General features: G+C 42.6%; 1 protein-coding gene across 1 annotated transcript in view; it reads left to right on the top strand.

Moving 5' to 3' along the window:
* The window catches only part of zswim5 (zinc finger, SWIM-type containing 5), a 41,587-nt gene that overhangs the window by 19,432 nt on the left and 3,820 nt on the right, over positions 1-18,335 (top strand). The window contains exons 2-13 of the mRNA XM_059501838.1: positions 7,914-8,270; positions 9,619-9,767; positions 10,184-10,334; positions 11,459-11,635; positions 11,724-11,900; positions 13,024-13,170; positions 13,462-13,599; positions 15,208-15,465; positions 16,105-16,240; positions 17,437-17,594; positions 17,695-17,858; positions 18,124-18,205. Coding sequence (XP_059357821.1) covers positions 7,914-8,270; positions 9,619-9,767; positions 10,184-10,334; positions 11,459-11,635; positions 11,724-11,900; positions 13,024-13,170; positions 13,462-13,599; positions 15,208-15,465; positions 16,105-16,240; positions 17,437-17,594; positions 17,695-17,858; positions 18,124-18,205 — 2,094 coding nt within the window. The remainder of the gene's footprint in view (positions 1-7,913; positions 8,271-9,618; positions 9,768-10,183; positions 10,335-11,458; positions 11,636-11,723; positions 11,901-13,023; positions 13,171-13,461; positions 13,600-15,207; positions 15,466-16,104; positions 16,241-17,436; positions 17,595-17,694; positions 17,859-18,123; positions 18,206-18,335) is intronic.

Below are 18,335 nucleotides of genomic sequence, written 5' to 3'. Positions count from 1 at the left end.
AATTAAAATAATTTATGTGGTATTTTTAGTGCACAAAACATTGCATGCGAAATGTTTAATTTTAGCCTTTTCTCTAATGTTGAACATTTGTCCCCAAACTGGAAAAAGTATCGTCACAATGCACCAGGGTCAACCATTCTGCACTTACATTGTCTCACTTTGCGAGAACACCATTGCACCCCTGGCCTCTTGGGTGCTGGAGTTTGTGCTGGCATCAGTGTCCCTACTCTACATTCCTCTATCTCCTATCTGTCTGTTCCTGTCCTCCTCCTCTCCTCTCAGTCTGGGCCGGCAATCTCCCAGCAGCGGTGGTCGCACAGGACCCTGCTTCCAAGCTGACGCCTGCTAACCACTGCTGGCTCTTTGTGGGCAACAATGGCAGGCCAGGCCCCAGCCTGAGGCCTAGACAGACCCATCGACAACAAAGGGAGCCTGTGAATCAGAGGCCCAGTGGGCAGCCGGTGCAGGAGGAATAAAGCAGGTCAGGGCCAGATTAAGAGTGCTGAGGGGAACACAGCGCAGGGCTAACGGGTGCATGCCAGCTCAAAAGGCACTCCTGAGAGAGACGGAGGGAGGAAGGCTGCAGACAATGGGCAGTTTAAGAAGGAGGTGGGGAAATAATTGGAGGAGGAGCGTTTGTAATTAGAGATGCTGCCATCGCTGCCTCAGCTGATTCCTTAGCTATGCACACCTTCAGGGTCTCATCATCGTAATGCATGCAAAAGATAAGCTCGAAGGGCTTGTTAGGAACGATTCCGTTCTGTTTGCATTCCCCCTTCCTTTGTTTTTTGTCCTTGTCCAGATGCTTAGTTTGGTTTGATGCAGGAAATTGTAGGGAGGGGCTGATTGGAAGTGGAGTTTTCAGACTATTTAATGGAAAACTCAAAAGATAATATGGTTGTGTTTTCTCGGCACAATTAAAGTCTCTTTATTAGCAGTGCATTGAAATGATCATTCTTGGCTGAAACCAAAATTTGTAAAGCCTTAAATGCTAATTTAACTCTTACTTTGTTTGGAACAATGAAACAAATTCTGTTACTATCACTGTAGTTTCACTTGGTAGTATTATAGTTTAACTTTTCACTTGTTCATCATTCAGGCAGCCTTACAAATAGCATCTACAACTTTTTAAAAGGTATTGTGGAATTCTTTTATTATTAACTAAAATTGTTGTAACAAAGGAGTTTTGGCTTATAAAATCACTATAAATCTTGTTAGGAATATGCAGGTTGTTTTCAGGAAAGTTGTCAGGTTGTTAAGTAACAGTTTCTTTGTCCTCTTAAATGAGAGACAGTCTTCTCATGTATTAGATGAGATGATGCACTAAATGGGCCCACATGGGAAAAACATTCTTTATTAACATGCTAAACCAAGAGAGTGATCACTTCAAAGTATAGGGACTTGTACAACTAGGAAACCCAAATATGAAATGGTTTTGCAATTTTTTTTTGTTTGTTCTGCTATTGTGTGTTAAAGATTTCTGTTCACATTTTTGTCTGAAATATCAGTGCACCCCTGCTTTATATGAGAGAGAGAGGGAAGAATAGTACAGTTTAGAAGGCAGCAGTACAGGAAGGAAATGCAGGCGAGGTATTGCTGCTGGGACAAGCCCTGAGTACATATTGACATTTTCTTACTTTGTAGATGAAAACACTAAGCACACAACAGATGTGAGCTTATTGGTCCTCAGAATTTATTATTATTATTTTTTTTGATCTGATACTGGTTTTACAGCTGCAGGGCAAACTGAAGTCATACCTCCTCATAGGAAACGGTTTAAGATGGAATGCCGTGGGAGAGCAGAAAAGAGTTGACGTAGTGAGGCCTGCACGAGTTACGCACAAAGCCATTTCCTCTGTCAATCGGTTTTCTTTCCTTTTCTAGTATTGATTGGGGATTTTTTTTTTTTTTTGGAAGAGTCATGAAATATAAGCTTCTTAAAGCATTATCTATCAGTGCTATAGGCTATACTTCTAGTGTGAGAGAGAGCTCAAAAGAGCCATTGTGTCCTGCAGACTGCAGCTTGTCAATTGCAGGCCAGCAGATGGTTTGTACATGTTCGCATATTAAACACAACCAAGTCTGCATTTAGGGAAATGAGCGGTAAAAGGCCAAAGTGCCGCAGAAAGTCTTGGAGGGCACATGCTGATGCACAAGAACTGATGGTGGTTGGCTGTTCACAAACAATCTATCAGTGATCAGGGAATGTGCAGGCCGGTGACCTTTCATAGCTGTCAGATTGTCTTATACATGCAGACTGCCCACAAAACAATACCAGAACTCTGCTTTCTATTCATGCACAGTGTCTGGATGACACTTGATACTGACTGTAGTTTAATTTAATGGCTTGTTTTGCATGAGACAGGCATTGTTTGATCATCTTTTCAATCCATCTAGCAAAAGAAAATGCAACGTTGTCTTTGAGCGTCGTTCTTTTGTGCATCACGTGTTCGTGAGGCATATTTGCTTTCTTTTATAGCAGCTGCACAAAGACAAGAAGAGCTCAAGAATTACAATGTTGTGCGCTCGGCGTACCACACACTGTTTTGGAGAAGCATGCTTTCCCTATTGAGCAGGCGAATAAAAAACGTATGCATATTCGGCTTGCCTCTTTAGATGCAATAGAAGAAAACCGTGAACCGAAATAACAATGAAAGGATATCCCCGCCTCTCTTTCCACACCGCACGGTTTCACTTCAAGTACATCTGCTTTTATCTCAAGCAGGACATCTGGTTGCGCTTACGGCCTGTCTAAAAGTGCGATTCATCTCCTCCTTTTTGCCCCGTTCGCCTTCAAATTCATCCGCCTCTCTGGCTTGTTTTCAGCCTTTGCCGGGTGAATTATCAGAGAATAAAGGCTCTTCAGCCAGGCCTAGTTTGCATCAGATGCTAAATTGTTGGTTTTGAACTACCCGGCGCTGTATGATTAGTCCAGCTTTAATTTCCCCACCTTCAATTCACTCACAATGCACACGGCTCGGTCTAATGGAGACCACATACTCCTCTCCGGGTCTTATCTGCTATTTCCATGGATGTCAGACCTGCTGCTCGGTGCTAGCCTGCTGAAAGGGATGCTGATTGAACCCCGCGTGCCTCTTTCTCGAGCTTCACAATTCAGTGGATCAGAAATCAATTATGTGTGATCGTGACAAATGACTCTGGGGGCTGCTGTTTGAGGGACATCACAAATGAATCAATCAAGCCTTTATCAGGGCAGATAGAAGCCCCTGTGCATGCTCTGTATGTATGTGCCTGTGCATATGTATGTCTGTTGTGTGCAGATATATGGGTGGGGGGAGCTAGGATGCTGATGCGGTGTTAACCACATTGCTGCTGGGACAGATGGAAGATGGAGGGGTGAGGGGCTCTAGTGCATGTGGCGTTGGCCCGGTGCCTGCCGTACAGGACCCCGTTTGGCCTCCACGGCTGATTAGAGGTTAATGGTTTAAGAGTGTGTGGGGACTTGGCTGTGATTGGCCAAAAAGCACTCAAGTGGGCGTGTCCGAGGGGTGGCAGATGGCGTGGATAGAGTGAGGCTACGAGTAAATGAATGAAAAAAGGGGACTCCTCTCCTGTTCCCTGATCAGTGGCCATTGCAGCGGTGTGAGCTCCCCCAATACGCCTCCATCCCAAACAGATGGCCATTGGAGCTCAGTGGCTAAAATGACTCCGAAAGCCTAGACTGGATGAGCGTGCATTAGCGGGCATCGCCAGCGGATTAATTATGACTGTTACACATACACAGAGAATTGTAATGTGGCCGGCCGACTCTGTTGTGTCATGATGATGCCACGAAGCTTGGCGCCACGATTAGAGGCGGACCAATTGGGGTAGTTTCCTGAGAGAAAATAGTCTAGTCGCAACCCTTTCCCAGAGATGGGGCACTTGCATACTTTACCCAAACTCAATTTTATTGTCTAAATGTGTAAGAACATCCATTTGAAGTTATGTTTTTTGTTTGCATCTCATGCGTGAGCAAAGGAAGCACATCTGTTTTTAGCACTTTTTCTGCCGTTAGATTTTGGTTTGATGTTCTAGTTTCTTCTACTTTGTCACTCACCTAGTTTCCTTTGCTGGCAGATTAAAATTCACGTTGCTAAGAGTTTGGCTATTGTTTGTAATTGCTTTTTTATGCTATTCTGTTATTGCTATTTAAAGTCAACTTTGGTGGAGATATGGCTTAAAAAAACTCTTGCTTCTTATAATAATCATTTAAATTCTGTGAGAATAGCAATATCTACATCTTAACTATACCAGTAACTTCACAGAAGAACATTGACAGCCAGTCAGAATCCACCTGACGTTAACGAATGAGCATTTAAAGCAACAGACAACATAACTGTAGCACACACTTAATAAACAGATTGTTTTACCGTGTGTTGGTATGGGCGCTAATTAGTCTTGCTGCAGTAGTTGGCGGTGATACCGGTGTTAAGCCAAAACACCAGTTGTGGCATTGCCCATTTTTTATAAAAAGCCTGTTGACTTCTGCCGTTTATCTAAGGTGATTTTGGAAGGTTTTTTTTAAACATTTGTTTCTTATTTAATTGGTTCCACAGTGTTTGCAGATTTTTATTTTATTTAAACTTTGTGTCATTTTATTTATTTTATTTGACATCAAGGTGTATGTCATGCCTCCAAGCTTTCTTATTAGCTTTGCTAATAGACATTCTACGTTTCTTATTTATTTGGTTCAACAGTGTTTGCTGATTTTCATTTTTTTAAACCTATTTATTCTTTGTTCAAGTTATTTGTTATTATCGTTGTTTATATTAAGCATAGCCTATAGCATAGTGTATTTAATTTTTTGTTAATAAAAGTTCTATGATATATGATAGTGAGTTTGACATTGTATTTTGTTGTTGCTTGAATTGATTCCGAATTGCCACTAATTTTAAAGTGAAAGTAATATGCGCACTGGCTTTATCAAGCTATTTAAAAGTAAACGAATGCGGGAAAAAGAGGGAACCCCCCCACCCCACACCACTGCGATACCAGTATTATCGGTGTTGTTACACATCAATTAACCAATGGGGGAATTTCCTCACCATCACAACTCTAACGCTAATATAGTAATGGTTAAAGTTATTGTTCTTGGTGTGAATGGAGCTTAAACCTTCTGTACAATTTAGCAGGCCTCTGAAAAATTATGAAATCATCTGTTGTGCCTGGTGCGGAGTGGACACAGCAGACATGCTCAAGGGTTTCTTTGTGTGGTCAGAATGACTTGATATTAACTACAGCAGTGTCATTATTTCTTCTGTATGACGTTGCATGGCTCATTTTGACTGACAACAGCACTCCATCTGCTTAGGACATCCATCCTCGCTCAATTTCCCAGCACAGTTCATTTTTTTCTCTATCCATCCCTTTTCCTCTCACCCAGGTAGAAAATGATCGAAAAGCCTCTAAAAGTGGGGGGAGGGTCCGATCTATGCTCACACCATGATGGAGGTTAGCCTGAAAAGAGCAGTTGTGGAGAGCATGGTGGAGCAGCATTCAGTGCTGCATCTGAGCAACAAAAGGCCTGGTGGAGAGGGGGGGGGGGTTAGTTGAGCTAGCGATATGAGAGAGAGAATAAAAAGACAAGGAGGGCTCTTCATGTCCATCAGTAGCAGATGCGTGCTCTCTCCAATGTAACCCCTGTCACATGAGCCTATGGGCTCATCTGCTCTTCCATAACCTCACCGACGGACCACGTCATAGATGCCCATCATGGCCAAACCTAACACGTGTCGTTCAGAAATCCACTGTCACTGATCAGCACATTTTGTATTAGCTGTGCTTACTAAGGCTATGTTGTTATTAGTATTATTGGTACTATTAAAATGTTTAAACAAAAAAATCAGTCTGTGACTGTTTGTACTGTGGATATGAATGAGACTATTATTCTCTCTTTCTCAGTCATCATCCTTGTTTTATATTTCCCTGTTTTTCTGTCTCCTACTCCTTTTTATGAACATAAAAGCCCCAAGTCATCCCTCTGCAAAAGCTGATTCTGTATCTGATAAAGGATGACACAGGAGGAGTGGACTCGGACAGCACAGGACAGCACAATGACTCCTCTTAAAAGCAGTTGGGAAATGCACTTATTTCAGCTACCATTACCGTTAAACATTATCATTGTAGGGAGGCTTGCTTGGCTCCATTTGATACTGGGTGGGATGTGTCCTTCATGTGACTAATGTGACTCTGCTGTTGGAAAGATCAAGCAAACTGATGGTGGTAGCCAGTTCAAATTCAGGCCTGTTTAGTCTCAACTGTAGTTTTTGTGGTCCATGATAATGCATGATCTGATAATGTAAAGGTTCACATGAAGGCGCCCTCATTGCCTGGGGCATTTTTAAAATGTAAAACACTTCATATGTCTTTGCATATGTTGTGGTAGGTAAGACGACCCATTGTTTGCCTTGCAAACGTGCATTTGGCCTAACACGTTTACCATAAATCCCTATATGTCATGTTTTGCAAACCGGATCAGTCTTATAGCACGTTTGCAATCGATGCCTCAGAACTGCGCTAGCTTCATAAAGAAATATCAGTTGCGGCTTGATGAAAACACACAGTTTGATCATTCTTGCCGTAGTTCTTAAAAGAAAAATGAACCTTATAAATGGACTCCCTTCTTACACACTCCTGTGGACATTTGTCTCTTTAACCAAATTCACTTCGAGCTCCGCATTGTGCCAAAAGTAATTTGCAACACATAGGGGCACTCCCTCTCCTTTTCTGTCTTTTATCAAAATGAAAACAGACATCACCATAAACTCCCCTTAATCAGATGGCTCTGTTGTGTTGGCTGTGCCTGAAAGGGTTTGGCAGTAAATTGGACGTCGGATTTCTTTTCTCCAAAATCTCGGGGCTGAGGAGGGGGCCGACTTCTCAGAAGAACTCGTCTGGAAAAGCCTTTTGTGGGATTTGGCAAGGGAACAGCCGGCTTTGCTCATGCTTATGAGCCATCCCTGTCGCACCAGCCGAACCCTAGAAATAATTGTGATGTGTGCGGTTGTCTGTTCCCTGCACATGTGTGTGTGTATATAGGTGGGCGCATGTACAGACACCTTCTAGCTCTGGTGCAGTGTGTTCTGGTCACGGAGGCTTTATGCGTCAGCTGGACACATTTCTGGGCATATGGGGTGGTAACGAATGATACTTGCCCTGCCTGTTCCTGTCGACAGCCTGTTTCTTGAATCATTTCAGCTGTTGACTCTGCAAGGATACATGGGATCCTGATTCTGTCACTTGTAAGCGTGCATAGAGATTTGAGATTCAAATGATCTCTGAGCCCATGTAGTTTCCTGGGCATTATGATGAATGGCTCTATTGCAATGGTTTAGAGTGATACAGTAATTCTAGTCCCCCCACCCCCTTCCTTTGGCTTCCATTATTAATAATTTAAGAGTCATCGTGAAGAATGAGCAATCCTATTGGCGACAAAGACATGCGTACAGTCTTTCTTCTTTCATGCTTTTAGTTCTTTGGTTCTCTAGAACGTTTCACACCAAATAATCATCTAATTTAATCTCCAAAAAAGGCTTTAGACTGGTATCTTCATATATTTTGGGAAATTTAAGTAAAGTTATGGATTGTTTTATGACATTATAAGGGCCAATTTCCTATAGGGCTCTACTGTAGCATGATCTCCTAGGATTTGGAGGTAGCACTCAGCAGTTGGATAGCATCTCGCATATCTTGCGGTTTGGTAACCACTAGCTACCAAACTAGTCTCTTTTACAGTCAAACAATCAGATGTGGATTTGGTAGCAGCCTAATTTGCCTTTAGCCATTCCTTGTTACCAATCTTGACTTGCAACCTCCAGATCAATTTACGTTCATGAAAGACATATGCTACTCAAACTACATCAAATGTCATTATTAACTTCAGCTTTTTCTCTCCGCTTCTTCCTATGCAGGTTTTCACCTCAGTGGCACAGTCACAGAGCCGGCAACACAATCCGAGCCAGAGATGACACATAAGGTGGCCATCAGCTTCGACCGCTGTAAGATCACATCAGTAACATGCGGCTGTGGCAACCGAGACATCTTCTATTGCGCGCACGTTGTGGCGCTGTCCTTATACCGCATCCGCAAACCCGAGCAAGTCAAACTGCGGCTGCCCATCTCAGAGACACTCTTTCAGATGAACAGAGACCAGCTGCAAAAGTTGGTGCAGTACCTTATCACAGCCCACCACACGGAAGTGCTGCCCACCGCCCAAAAACTGGCAGATGAAATCCTGTCCTCCAACTCTGAGATCAACCAAGTACATGGTGAGCAACATAAATGAAGAGTCACATGACAACTATTCCTTTTCCACAAGCAAATGTTCCATAGAGTTACCCCCCCATTTGAAAGCTTTATTCAACACATTGTGCAAAAATAAATGCCACCTCTTCCTGATCGTTTAACCAAGGAGCTTCTGAAACCAGGAAGTCCATCCTCTAGCCCTCTGACCTTGTTTTAAATAGGAATGAAGGGGTCAGGCAGAAGCCCCTTATCAATGTTTAATCAGTGTCTACACTTTGAATCCGGAATGTGCAGAATGTGTTAACCTCTGCCAAGACGTTTGTTCAAAAGTGCAAAAGGACACCTATTCTGGAAGCCTGCTTATACAAGGACACACCGCACCTTCTGTTTATAGCAGTTTGCACCTCACTAACCCATTGCAGCCATTATAAAGCCATTAAGTACACTAATAATTTACTATTATGCTGAACAGGGTTACATTCTACCACAATCTAAAGCAGTACAACAAGCACTCTTATTTCAAAGCACTTTATGTCCAGCATAGTTGGCTCCATAGATACCCTGTACATTGTAGATATGTGCGTAGTATATAACAGCAATGCTTTTGTCACATACTGATGATAATCTACGCTATGAAAGTTATTATTGCTCCCCTAAGTCCACCCAAGCCTTTTAAGAGCTAATCTCTAACTCAAGATAGATCTCCTGATCATATAACACATGCCAAGGACAGGGAAACGTGCAAGCCAAGCAAAATCAACCGTTCCGCTTCCATATATAGCGTTTATATATGTTTAATACCCACAGGGGGACCCAAAGGGGGCCAATAGGCCGATCAACTCACTGTGCAGTCTGTATATGAAGCAGCTTCATGGTGTCTTTAAGTGGAATTCAATAGGGCTGAATGTGCTGATGTGTTTTGTTCTGGAATGTGGGGGGTTGTAAACCTAAAGTGCATCGACATATTGGAAATACAGTAAGACCTTCCTCAGATAAAGTGATTGTCTCTAATGCATTTGGCTTTTCTACCCTTTTTTCTATTGCAAATCACAGTGGCAATGGGAAGCAATCTTTTAAGAATCAAACTTTGATAGCTATGATTTGACTCACCTCGGTGGTATTATCATTTTTTAAAAGGGTATTCTGCCAAAAGGAAGTGGTGATATTGATTTTGGCTTTGGTTTACATTAAGCAGGTTCAGGAACTGTTGTTTTTCAAAGTGTTAATGTGTACAAGCAGATTTTTTTTCTGGATGTTATTTATTTGGATAAGTTTTTAACCCAAGCTTTACTCTGTTTTTTATTTTACTGATAAATGATATATGTTATTGCTGAAAGTATCCAAAGTTAACCGGGTGTATTTCTCTCCCAGGGGCCCCGGATCCCACAGCAGGGGCCAGTATTGATGATGAGAACTGCTGGCACCTGGACGAGGAGCAAGTGAGGGAACAGGTCAAGCAGTTCCTCTCTCAGGGAGGATACTATGGCTCAGGCAAGCAGCTCAACTCCATGTTTGCCAAGGTGAGACACTGTCACTTTCTATGTCTATGTGTGTGTGAAATGCTCAGTGCGAAATGTGCTATTATGGTGAATTATGGGCCCATAAAATCCTAGGAGGCCCATTTAAATCAATGTATTTTAATTAAATGTCAAGCTGCCTCTTATTTTCAATAGCCAGTGCAGTTCATTGCTTTACCTGTCTGTTATCTGAAGATTTGAAGAACTGCACTACAGCCTTGAATATTGATGCTGAATATAGTGCTCAAACACATACACAAGCTTCTCGATCTTGCAGTCCTTTCAGCTAAAACACTTGTGCTGTTTTCACTGTATAAGATGCTGTATGTACTTCAAAATATTATGCTGATTTTTGTTAGATACAGGTGTGTGTTAGTCCGGCATGTGATGCCTGAGGTTAAACCAGGATTTTTGTGCAGGTGAGGGAAATGCTGAGGATGCGCGACTCAAACGGGGCGCGGATGCTAACGCTCATCACGGAGCAGTTCATGGCTGACCCACGTCTATCTCTGTGGCGACAACAAGGCACAGGCATGACCGACAAATGCCGTCAACTCTGGGATGAGCTGGGTGAGCTTTTTCTTAACACGTGTGGCATGTTTCTCAGTCATCATCCTTGTTTGTCCTGGAACAACATTCTGGAACATCAACCAATCAGAGATTTTAGGGTTTAGATAGAAGGTTTGGCCTATGGATGTTTAATATAATGCGGTTCCTTTATCAACAACACATGACGATCCAGGAAAGTGTCCTACAAGGCCAAATCACATGTTTTGAACAGCGTAGCACAATTAGCCCAGTCTCGTATTTCGTATACATCCTCATCCCTCTTCTGTAAACCTTAATCATTAGTACTTACTCTTTTGCTCCTTGGTTCAATATCCTTAGCCTTAAGCACATTCGTGCATTTGCACCGTCTGACCTGCAGCAGTTCAGTCAGGACAAGTGGATCAGCGCACGACTGACTTAGTCTGCGGCACATGCAGAGGACCGGCCGCCCACCTCTATCGAGATAGCATGAAAGGGCCAGGATCAATGAGCTTTAAAGCTGCCTCCTATTGATCTGGCCATTTAAAGAGGTTGATGAGAGCACATCCTGAAGAGGCTCATTTGAGAGCTGCGTCTCTGGCTTCCTTTTCCTTCGAAATGGTTGTAGCTGTAAACAAGGCGCACCTGCCAAGTTGACCGTGCATTCTGATTTTGCAAGAGCAGTCACTGTGACCGGAGCGTCTAATAAATGTGCAAGACAGTTCAGTGTTTTAGTTGACAGCTACGCTGATTGGCCGGAGCTCAGCAATTTGGCCAATCAGGGCTGCGTGTACATGACAGCAATGGAAAAAGACGCAGGCCAGCCATCTGTTACCTAGATACAAAAAGACATCGCCAGTTACACGAGCCCACCAGACAACCCTACACCTGCCGAATTTCATATGCTCCCCTGTGCCAGTGTTTGACATTGACGGACTGGAGCCTCATCTATTAAATGCGCCGATTTTACATTTCACATTTAGGAGCAAATCAAAAGCTGTGTTCAAAGCTAAACCAGTTAAAAAGTGTATAAAAATGGGAAAAGTTGCAACCTAAAATCTCCTTTTTTTACCCTTTTATGCTCATTTTACCTTTCTAATTTCTCCCTTGATCATTCATAAGCCACACTTCAGCTATAAAGACGACTCTGCTCTGTGGGTTTGCAGGTGCGTTGTGGGTGTGTATCGTGCTGAACCCGCACTGTAAAAGTGAAGAGAAGAGCTGCTGGCTGAGACAGCTGAAGAAATGGGGAGACATGGACATCTGCCCTCTAGAGGATGGCAATTACGGCAGTGAGCTGCCCAACATCACCAACGCTCTGCCACAGAGCAACCTGGCTCAGGGTAAGCCTCCGATCAGTTGATCCAGACCTGAAATGATCCACTTATCTCAGTGTCTGGGGCTCACATAACTATGTTTTACTCTGCGTAGACTCACTGGCCCGGCCTAGAAGAACGGTGTTCACGAGAGCAATGGAGGCCTGTGACCTGCACTGGCAGGATAGTCACTTGCAGAGAATCATCAGTAGTGACTTCTACATGTCTCCGGCCTACCAGAGAGAGGGAGAGAGCCTGCTCTTCAACCCCCAGGGCCTGCCACTGTGGCTAGGTATGTATTTGCATATTTCTCCGGGATTTCAAGCTATGTTTGTCCATGCTGATTCTGTTCAGAGCAGCCAGTCAATGCAAGTTTTTCCTACAGCAAACTCTGAACAATAAAGACATGTTCACGCCACTATAAAGTTTTAATAATCACTCTAATTATATGAGAATAGGGAAGTCCATACTACAGCTATAATACTACGGATACAGTACGGATGTCATTGCAATTTCTTTTCCAGCTGAAGAGCAATAAAAACATTGACAGCCATTTAGAATCGACATGTACTTGAACATTTAAATCAACAGATGACTTACCGGCAGCATGCACTTAAAGGGTTAGTTCACCCAAAAATTTAAATTCTGTCATTAATTACATTTCGTTCCAAACCTGTAAGACCTTCATTCATCTTTAGAACAGAAATTAAGATATTTTTGATCAAATCTTAAAGCTCTCTGACCCTCCGTAGACAGTAGTGCAACTGCAGTGTTCCCAGATCCACAAATGTAGCAAGGACATCAGTAAAATAGTCCATGTGACATCATGACATCATGCGCAAAGAAAACAATAATAACATAATTAAACCACCATTTTGGAGAGTACCCCAGAATGTAATCAGAGTAAATCATTGTTGTTTTCCTTCAGTAGACAGCGCTTTTATGCTGAAAAATTACAAAATTGTGGTTGAACCAGTGATGTCACATGGACTATTTTACTGATGTCCTTGCTACATTTGTGGATCTGGGAACACTGCAGTTGTACTGTTGTCTACGGAGGGTCAGAGAGCTCTCGGATTTGATCAAAAATATTTTAATTTGTGTTCCGAAGATCTTACCGGTTTGGAACAACATGAGGCTGAGTAATTAATGATAGAATTTTCATTTTAGGGTGAACTAACCCTTTCAAAATAAACAGAATGTTATGGTTATCACTTAGTTCTCCTTCTTGGTGTAACTGGACCTTAAGTCTGAGAGGAAATGTCACTCTCAGTAAAACACTTCCTGCTGTGTGTTGTAATCGATCTGATTTCACTTCTGCATGAGCTTCCATCACAATTTTTGTCTGATATTGAAACCATCCCATCTTAAAAGAACCCCACCATGTTTATACTGTATCACGTGACTCGTTCCAGATCACGTGCCTACAGCATGCGCCAGGGTGGATGCTCTGCGTTCGCATGGTTACCCCAGAGAAGCCTTGCGACTGGCTGTTGCTATAATCAACACCCTCCGGCTCCAGCAGCAACGGCAATTAGACATATACAAGCATCAGAAGAAAGGTAACACACGGATCTGCTTTGCATAACATACAGCCTTGCTTCAAATGCTCAAGACGAATTCATTATTGTTAACCAGAAGCTTTATCTTTTGCGATAGTGACCATTTCTACGTGTATGTGTAGACATTATAAGAAAACTACAGTTACTCTTAATTTGTGAACAGAAATTTTATGAACAGCCATGTGTGCTTTTAAAATTAAAGAGAGTGCTTGTTTCATAGAATAATTTAGGTATTTACATATTGATGCATATGTTCCTAATACAAGTAAATATCTCCCGTTGTGTCCTCAGAGCTGCTGCAGAGGGGAATGACCAACACCACCAATCTGGAGGGCTGGGTGGGCCATCCCCTCGACCCAGTTGGCTGCCTTTTCGCCACCCTCACGGAGACGTGTCGAGTGGAGGAAGACAATACCATGGATACCGGAGGTATACAATTATAGGCTGTCATTGGGCTTCTGTCCTTTTACGACTCTCAGAGAGAGAGAGACGCCTTGGGCATTATTTGGTTCCTCACTCAGCAACTGGCCTGTGTCTTTGAGAGCTTCATTCAGTCTGCTGGAGCCCCATCTCCTCGCTCTTTACAATTGCCCTCCTTTTCTGAGCAGTGTTAAAGGGGTGCTATTGTATCAGAAAGGTCATTCTGCCCACTCAGTGGTGTAAAACGTATAAAATCAATCAGCTTTGCATTCCATACATCCCTCCCAGCTCAGGCCAATGGAAAGTGTTGGCTATTGTATTCCTGTAGTGAGGAACCCACAGAGAGGCATTGTTTGCCTGAATAATACTGGCAAATGGTACTGTGACTTGGGAGAGTTTGTGCATATCTGTGCGCTTGTTCCGTCGTAGTGCTCCCCTTTTAGCCACGGCGCTGCATCGGTCGTGTTGGCTTGTGTGTGCGCCTCTTGTGCATTACACTGTATGTTTGTTTGTATGTGTGCTAGAGAGGATAGCTCTTTGTTTGACTCTGTTGCACAGTTGGAAACATCTGGCATGTGCTGGGATGGGGGCGGACTCTTGGTTTTATCCAATCAGACCATCCGAAGGTCAGGATCTTAGCTTAGCAGGACCAGCAACAGCAGCTGTAGCAGCGGTGGCAGCAGTGTGGAAAGCCAAAACAATGATCCCTCTAATTCCTCTGTTTTACTACTTATGTGGTTTACTGTAAACCAGAGCACTGGATAGTGCACCGTAACTTGGTCAAATTGTTTTGTGTGGGATGATTGTGAGACACCAATAGAGATGTTGTTTTCCAGTGCAGCAAGATGGCGGTGAACCCATTGATCCCTTTCAGTTGCCCACTGTACAAACAGAATTGCCAGGGGGATTTAAGTGAGCTGGTGATGAGGGTCTAAATTCTTACCAAACAGATGGTGTTTTTTTCAGTTTTGGTACAGATATCCTTAGACACTGATACAGATGGCTTAGTCTGTGGTCTTTTTTTATATGTTATCTAAGATTGGGGTCAGTAACAGATTTTTTTTTTCTTTTTTCAACAAGGATGCATTAAATCGATTAAAAGTAGTAACAGCAAATCTTTATTACTTATTTTTAATTGTTACCAACATTTCAAATAAATGCTGTTCTTTTGAACCCACTATTAATCAAAGAATCCCGAAAAAAGTATCAAAAATATTAAGCAGCTCATTTTTCAACGTTAAGGAATGTTACTTGACCACCAAATCAGCATATTAAAATTAATTCTAAAGAATCATGTGACACTGGAGGCTGAAAAAGTTTAAAATAAAAACTAAATTTTAAAATAAATAAAATATGAAATTAAACTTTTCTTTGTAGTAAGTGAAAATGTAGTCAAGATGTAATATTTCTCAATATCCATTTTACTGTACATTTTGATCATATAAATACAGCCTTAGTGAGCGTAAGGGACTTCTTTCATTTTAACAATTTAAAAATCATACCTTCCCCCAACTTTTGAATAGTAGTCTATATGTACTTGCCTTATTTCCTAGAATTTCTTTATTGCACAACTAGCTGTAAAGTGACATTGACAAACACCACTTTGTGTCCAAATAGATTCAGGGGAGCCCAAGCCTCCAGTGTACCAGCATGTGCCGGTGTGGGGATGTCCAGATGGAGGGGAGTCGTACCTGGCGCTGGCGCTAGAGGTGGCGCTGATGGGTATGGGGCAGCAGCGGCTAATGCCCGAGGGCCTGTACGCCCAGGACAAGGTGTGTCGGAACGAGGAGCAGATCGTGGCCAAGCTGCAAGAGATGGAGCTGGATGACGTTTTAGTGCAAACACTCCGCAAACAAGCCATCCTCCTTTTAGAAGGTACTAACTCATTGTTCTTAATATTACGTCTACTTTAGAACCTTTTGCTCTTGTCATCACCCTGTAGGCCCTATCCTCTCTGTGTGGAGCTGTTTCCTCCCCTTACTGTTCTTTAGCTTTTCCCACAGCCTTTTTTCCCCATGTGGATCGCTGTCTACTTTTATCTTTTCCTCCTCTATCTCTAGCCTGGATATATATATATGTTTGTGTGTGTGTGTGTGTGTGTGTGAGAGAGAGAGAGAGAGAGAGAGAGCGAGAGAGAGATGGAGAGAGAGAGATGGAGTGCTATGCCTGTAAAAAGATCCGCAGGCTGGCCTCTGCAGTGTCCCCAACTCCCTTCCCCAAAACAGGCCACCCTGCATCTGAGCCTCCCACTGACACGCGGTGTAACCTTAGAGCAGACATCTGCGCTGCTACTAGGGAGGACAGACTCTGTCAAAGCCCATGAGGCCTAGCCGCCTGTTTGCCTTCTCATCGTCCTCCCCAGCCGTCCCAGCGATACGCTCCACTCAGATTTCTCTCTCCCCACTTGCTGCGTGTGCCCTCACTGACTCACCAGCCTCCTGTCTATCAAGCCTGCGATCTAATATGATGGACAGCGCAGTTCTGATGTGCTGTTCTCTCTCTCTGTATGTCCAGGTGGTCCCTTCAGTGGTCTGGGGGAGGTCATCCACAGAGAGAGCGTTCCCATGCACACGTTTGCCAAATACCTCTTCACCGCCCTCCTGCCACACGACACAGACCTAGCATACAAACTGGGCCTTCGTGCAATGAGGTGAGACTCTATTTCTCTCCATCCAAAGTCCATGTGTATTAACTATAGGGTTTATATATGCTAATATCCTAATTGTTTGCAAAATTCACTTTCTTTCTAATGTGGGAAAACAGACCAAAACAGGATGTCGTCTCGATTCTGTCTAGGATGAAAATGTCCCTCTCCCTAAAACGCCTGCAACTTACTAGCAAGTAGCAAATGGCTGTTATAAATAATGTCGTTTATATTTATTTTTTCCTTTGTAATGCCACACACAAACGTCCTCTTTCAAATATTTTTTTATGGTTTTAAAGTCTCTTATGCTCACCAAGGCTGTATATGTTTGATAAAACATACAGTTAAACATTTATTATAGTGAAATATTATCACGATTTCAAATAACTTATCTATTTTAATAAATTGTAAAATGTCATTTATTACTGCGATGTTGAAGCTGAATTTTCAGCAGCCATTACTCTGCGCAGTGTCACATGGTCCTTTAGAAATCATTCTAATATGCTGATTTGCTGCTCCTATTATCATCAAGGTTGAAAAGTGTCAGTTTAGAGCAAATTAATGCATTATTTCTGAATTAAAGTTGATTTATTTACAAAAAAAACAACCTAAACAGTACTATTTTAAACCATAGTGAACATCAAAACTGGAAATAAAACCTTTATATGTATAAGTCACACCTTCATGTAGCAACTTGCAAAACATTCTTCTCGGTCATGTTTTTCATGTTCATTCGAAATGTGTGCATTGTTTTCACCTCACATTAGACTGAATCTCCACACTATGTGTTACCCATTCTGACTCAAGCCATATAAAGCCTCTATGGGACCTTATTACTGTATATCTGCACTGAGGCATCATTATCCGAGTCTAGCTCATCACAGTCCTCTCTAATACACAATCAATAGCACTGCTCCCTCTGCGCACCTTCTGCGAGTCTGAGCTGGTGGTGTGATCTAATGTGTTCACTCAGGCAGGAGTAGCAGAGCATAGAGCGCTATTTCTAATCACTTGCTATCAGAGCTAGCAGAAAATAGCACACAGTATTCTGCTAATCATGTCTGGGTAAACTGATTATAGAAAGACATAGAAAATAAATGGAAAAAAGTGTTAAGCATATATATATATCAGTTTTGTTATAGGCTATGTGAATGACTAGAGTCTTATATGTGTCTAACCCAGAATAATCCTGTTTGCTGCAGGCTTCCAGTGCTGGAGTCCACGGCTCCCTCGGGTGATGTAGGACACCCTCACCATGGCATCTCCATAGTGCCCAGCAGATATCCACGCTGGTTCACACTGGGCCACCTGGAGTCTCAGCAGTGTGAACTGGCCTCCACCATGCTTACTGCTGCTAAGGGTGAGTGCTCCACACACGGAAGTCATGTGAGGTTCACTTTAAACAAACTTGTATGTGCTGTGCCAGTGTTTAGCTAAGAGAAGTCTGTGTTGTGTCTTAGGTGACATGTTGAGATTGCGGACTGTTTTGGAGGCCATTCAGAAGCACATCCACTCCTCTTCCCTCATCTTCAAACTGGCCCAGGATGCCTTTAAGATCGCTACTCCTGCAGATAACCCTCCTGACATCACACTGCTCAATGTAGCACTGGAGCTCGGCCTTCAGGTAAATCTAACTGGATCCTTATGTGGTGTCTGGTTTATTTTGCTCATCAGTGAGTCTGTTCACATGCAAGATCCTACACCAAGTATGCATGTTTTACAGATTCAGTAATATTGTGAAATATCATTACAGTTTGAACCTTTTATTGTTTCATTTTATATAATGGCCTTGTTTTGAATAGTTTTCGGTGTTTTTATGTACACTGTGTGTATTAGTTCCAGTACACTAATCTTTTGTGTGTCTAATGCAATATGACATTTCTCTGCAGGTGATGAGGATGACTCTTTCCACACTCAACTGGAGGCGGCGGGAGATGGTTCGTTGGTTAGTCACATGTGCTACTGAAGTCGGTCTGTATCAATCTGATTTTTTTTTATTATTATTTTTTCCTGCCAGGTTTAAATGAAAAGCCATTTCATTAAGACACTGACATGCACTTTAATAGTTTTCTCTTTTTAAAATGTCCTGTAAACCCTCCCG

Source organism: Carassius carassius, chromosome 20 (genome assembly GCF_963082965.1).
Source record: "Carassius carassius chromosome 20, fCarCar2.1, whole genome shotgun sequence".
NCBI classification, from domain to species: domain Eukaryota; kingdom Metazoa; phylum Chordata; class Actinopteri; order Cypriniformes; family Cyprinidae; genus Carassius; species Carassius carassius.
This window is presented reverse-complemented; position numbering and strand designations above follow the sequence as displayed.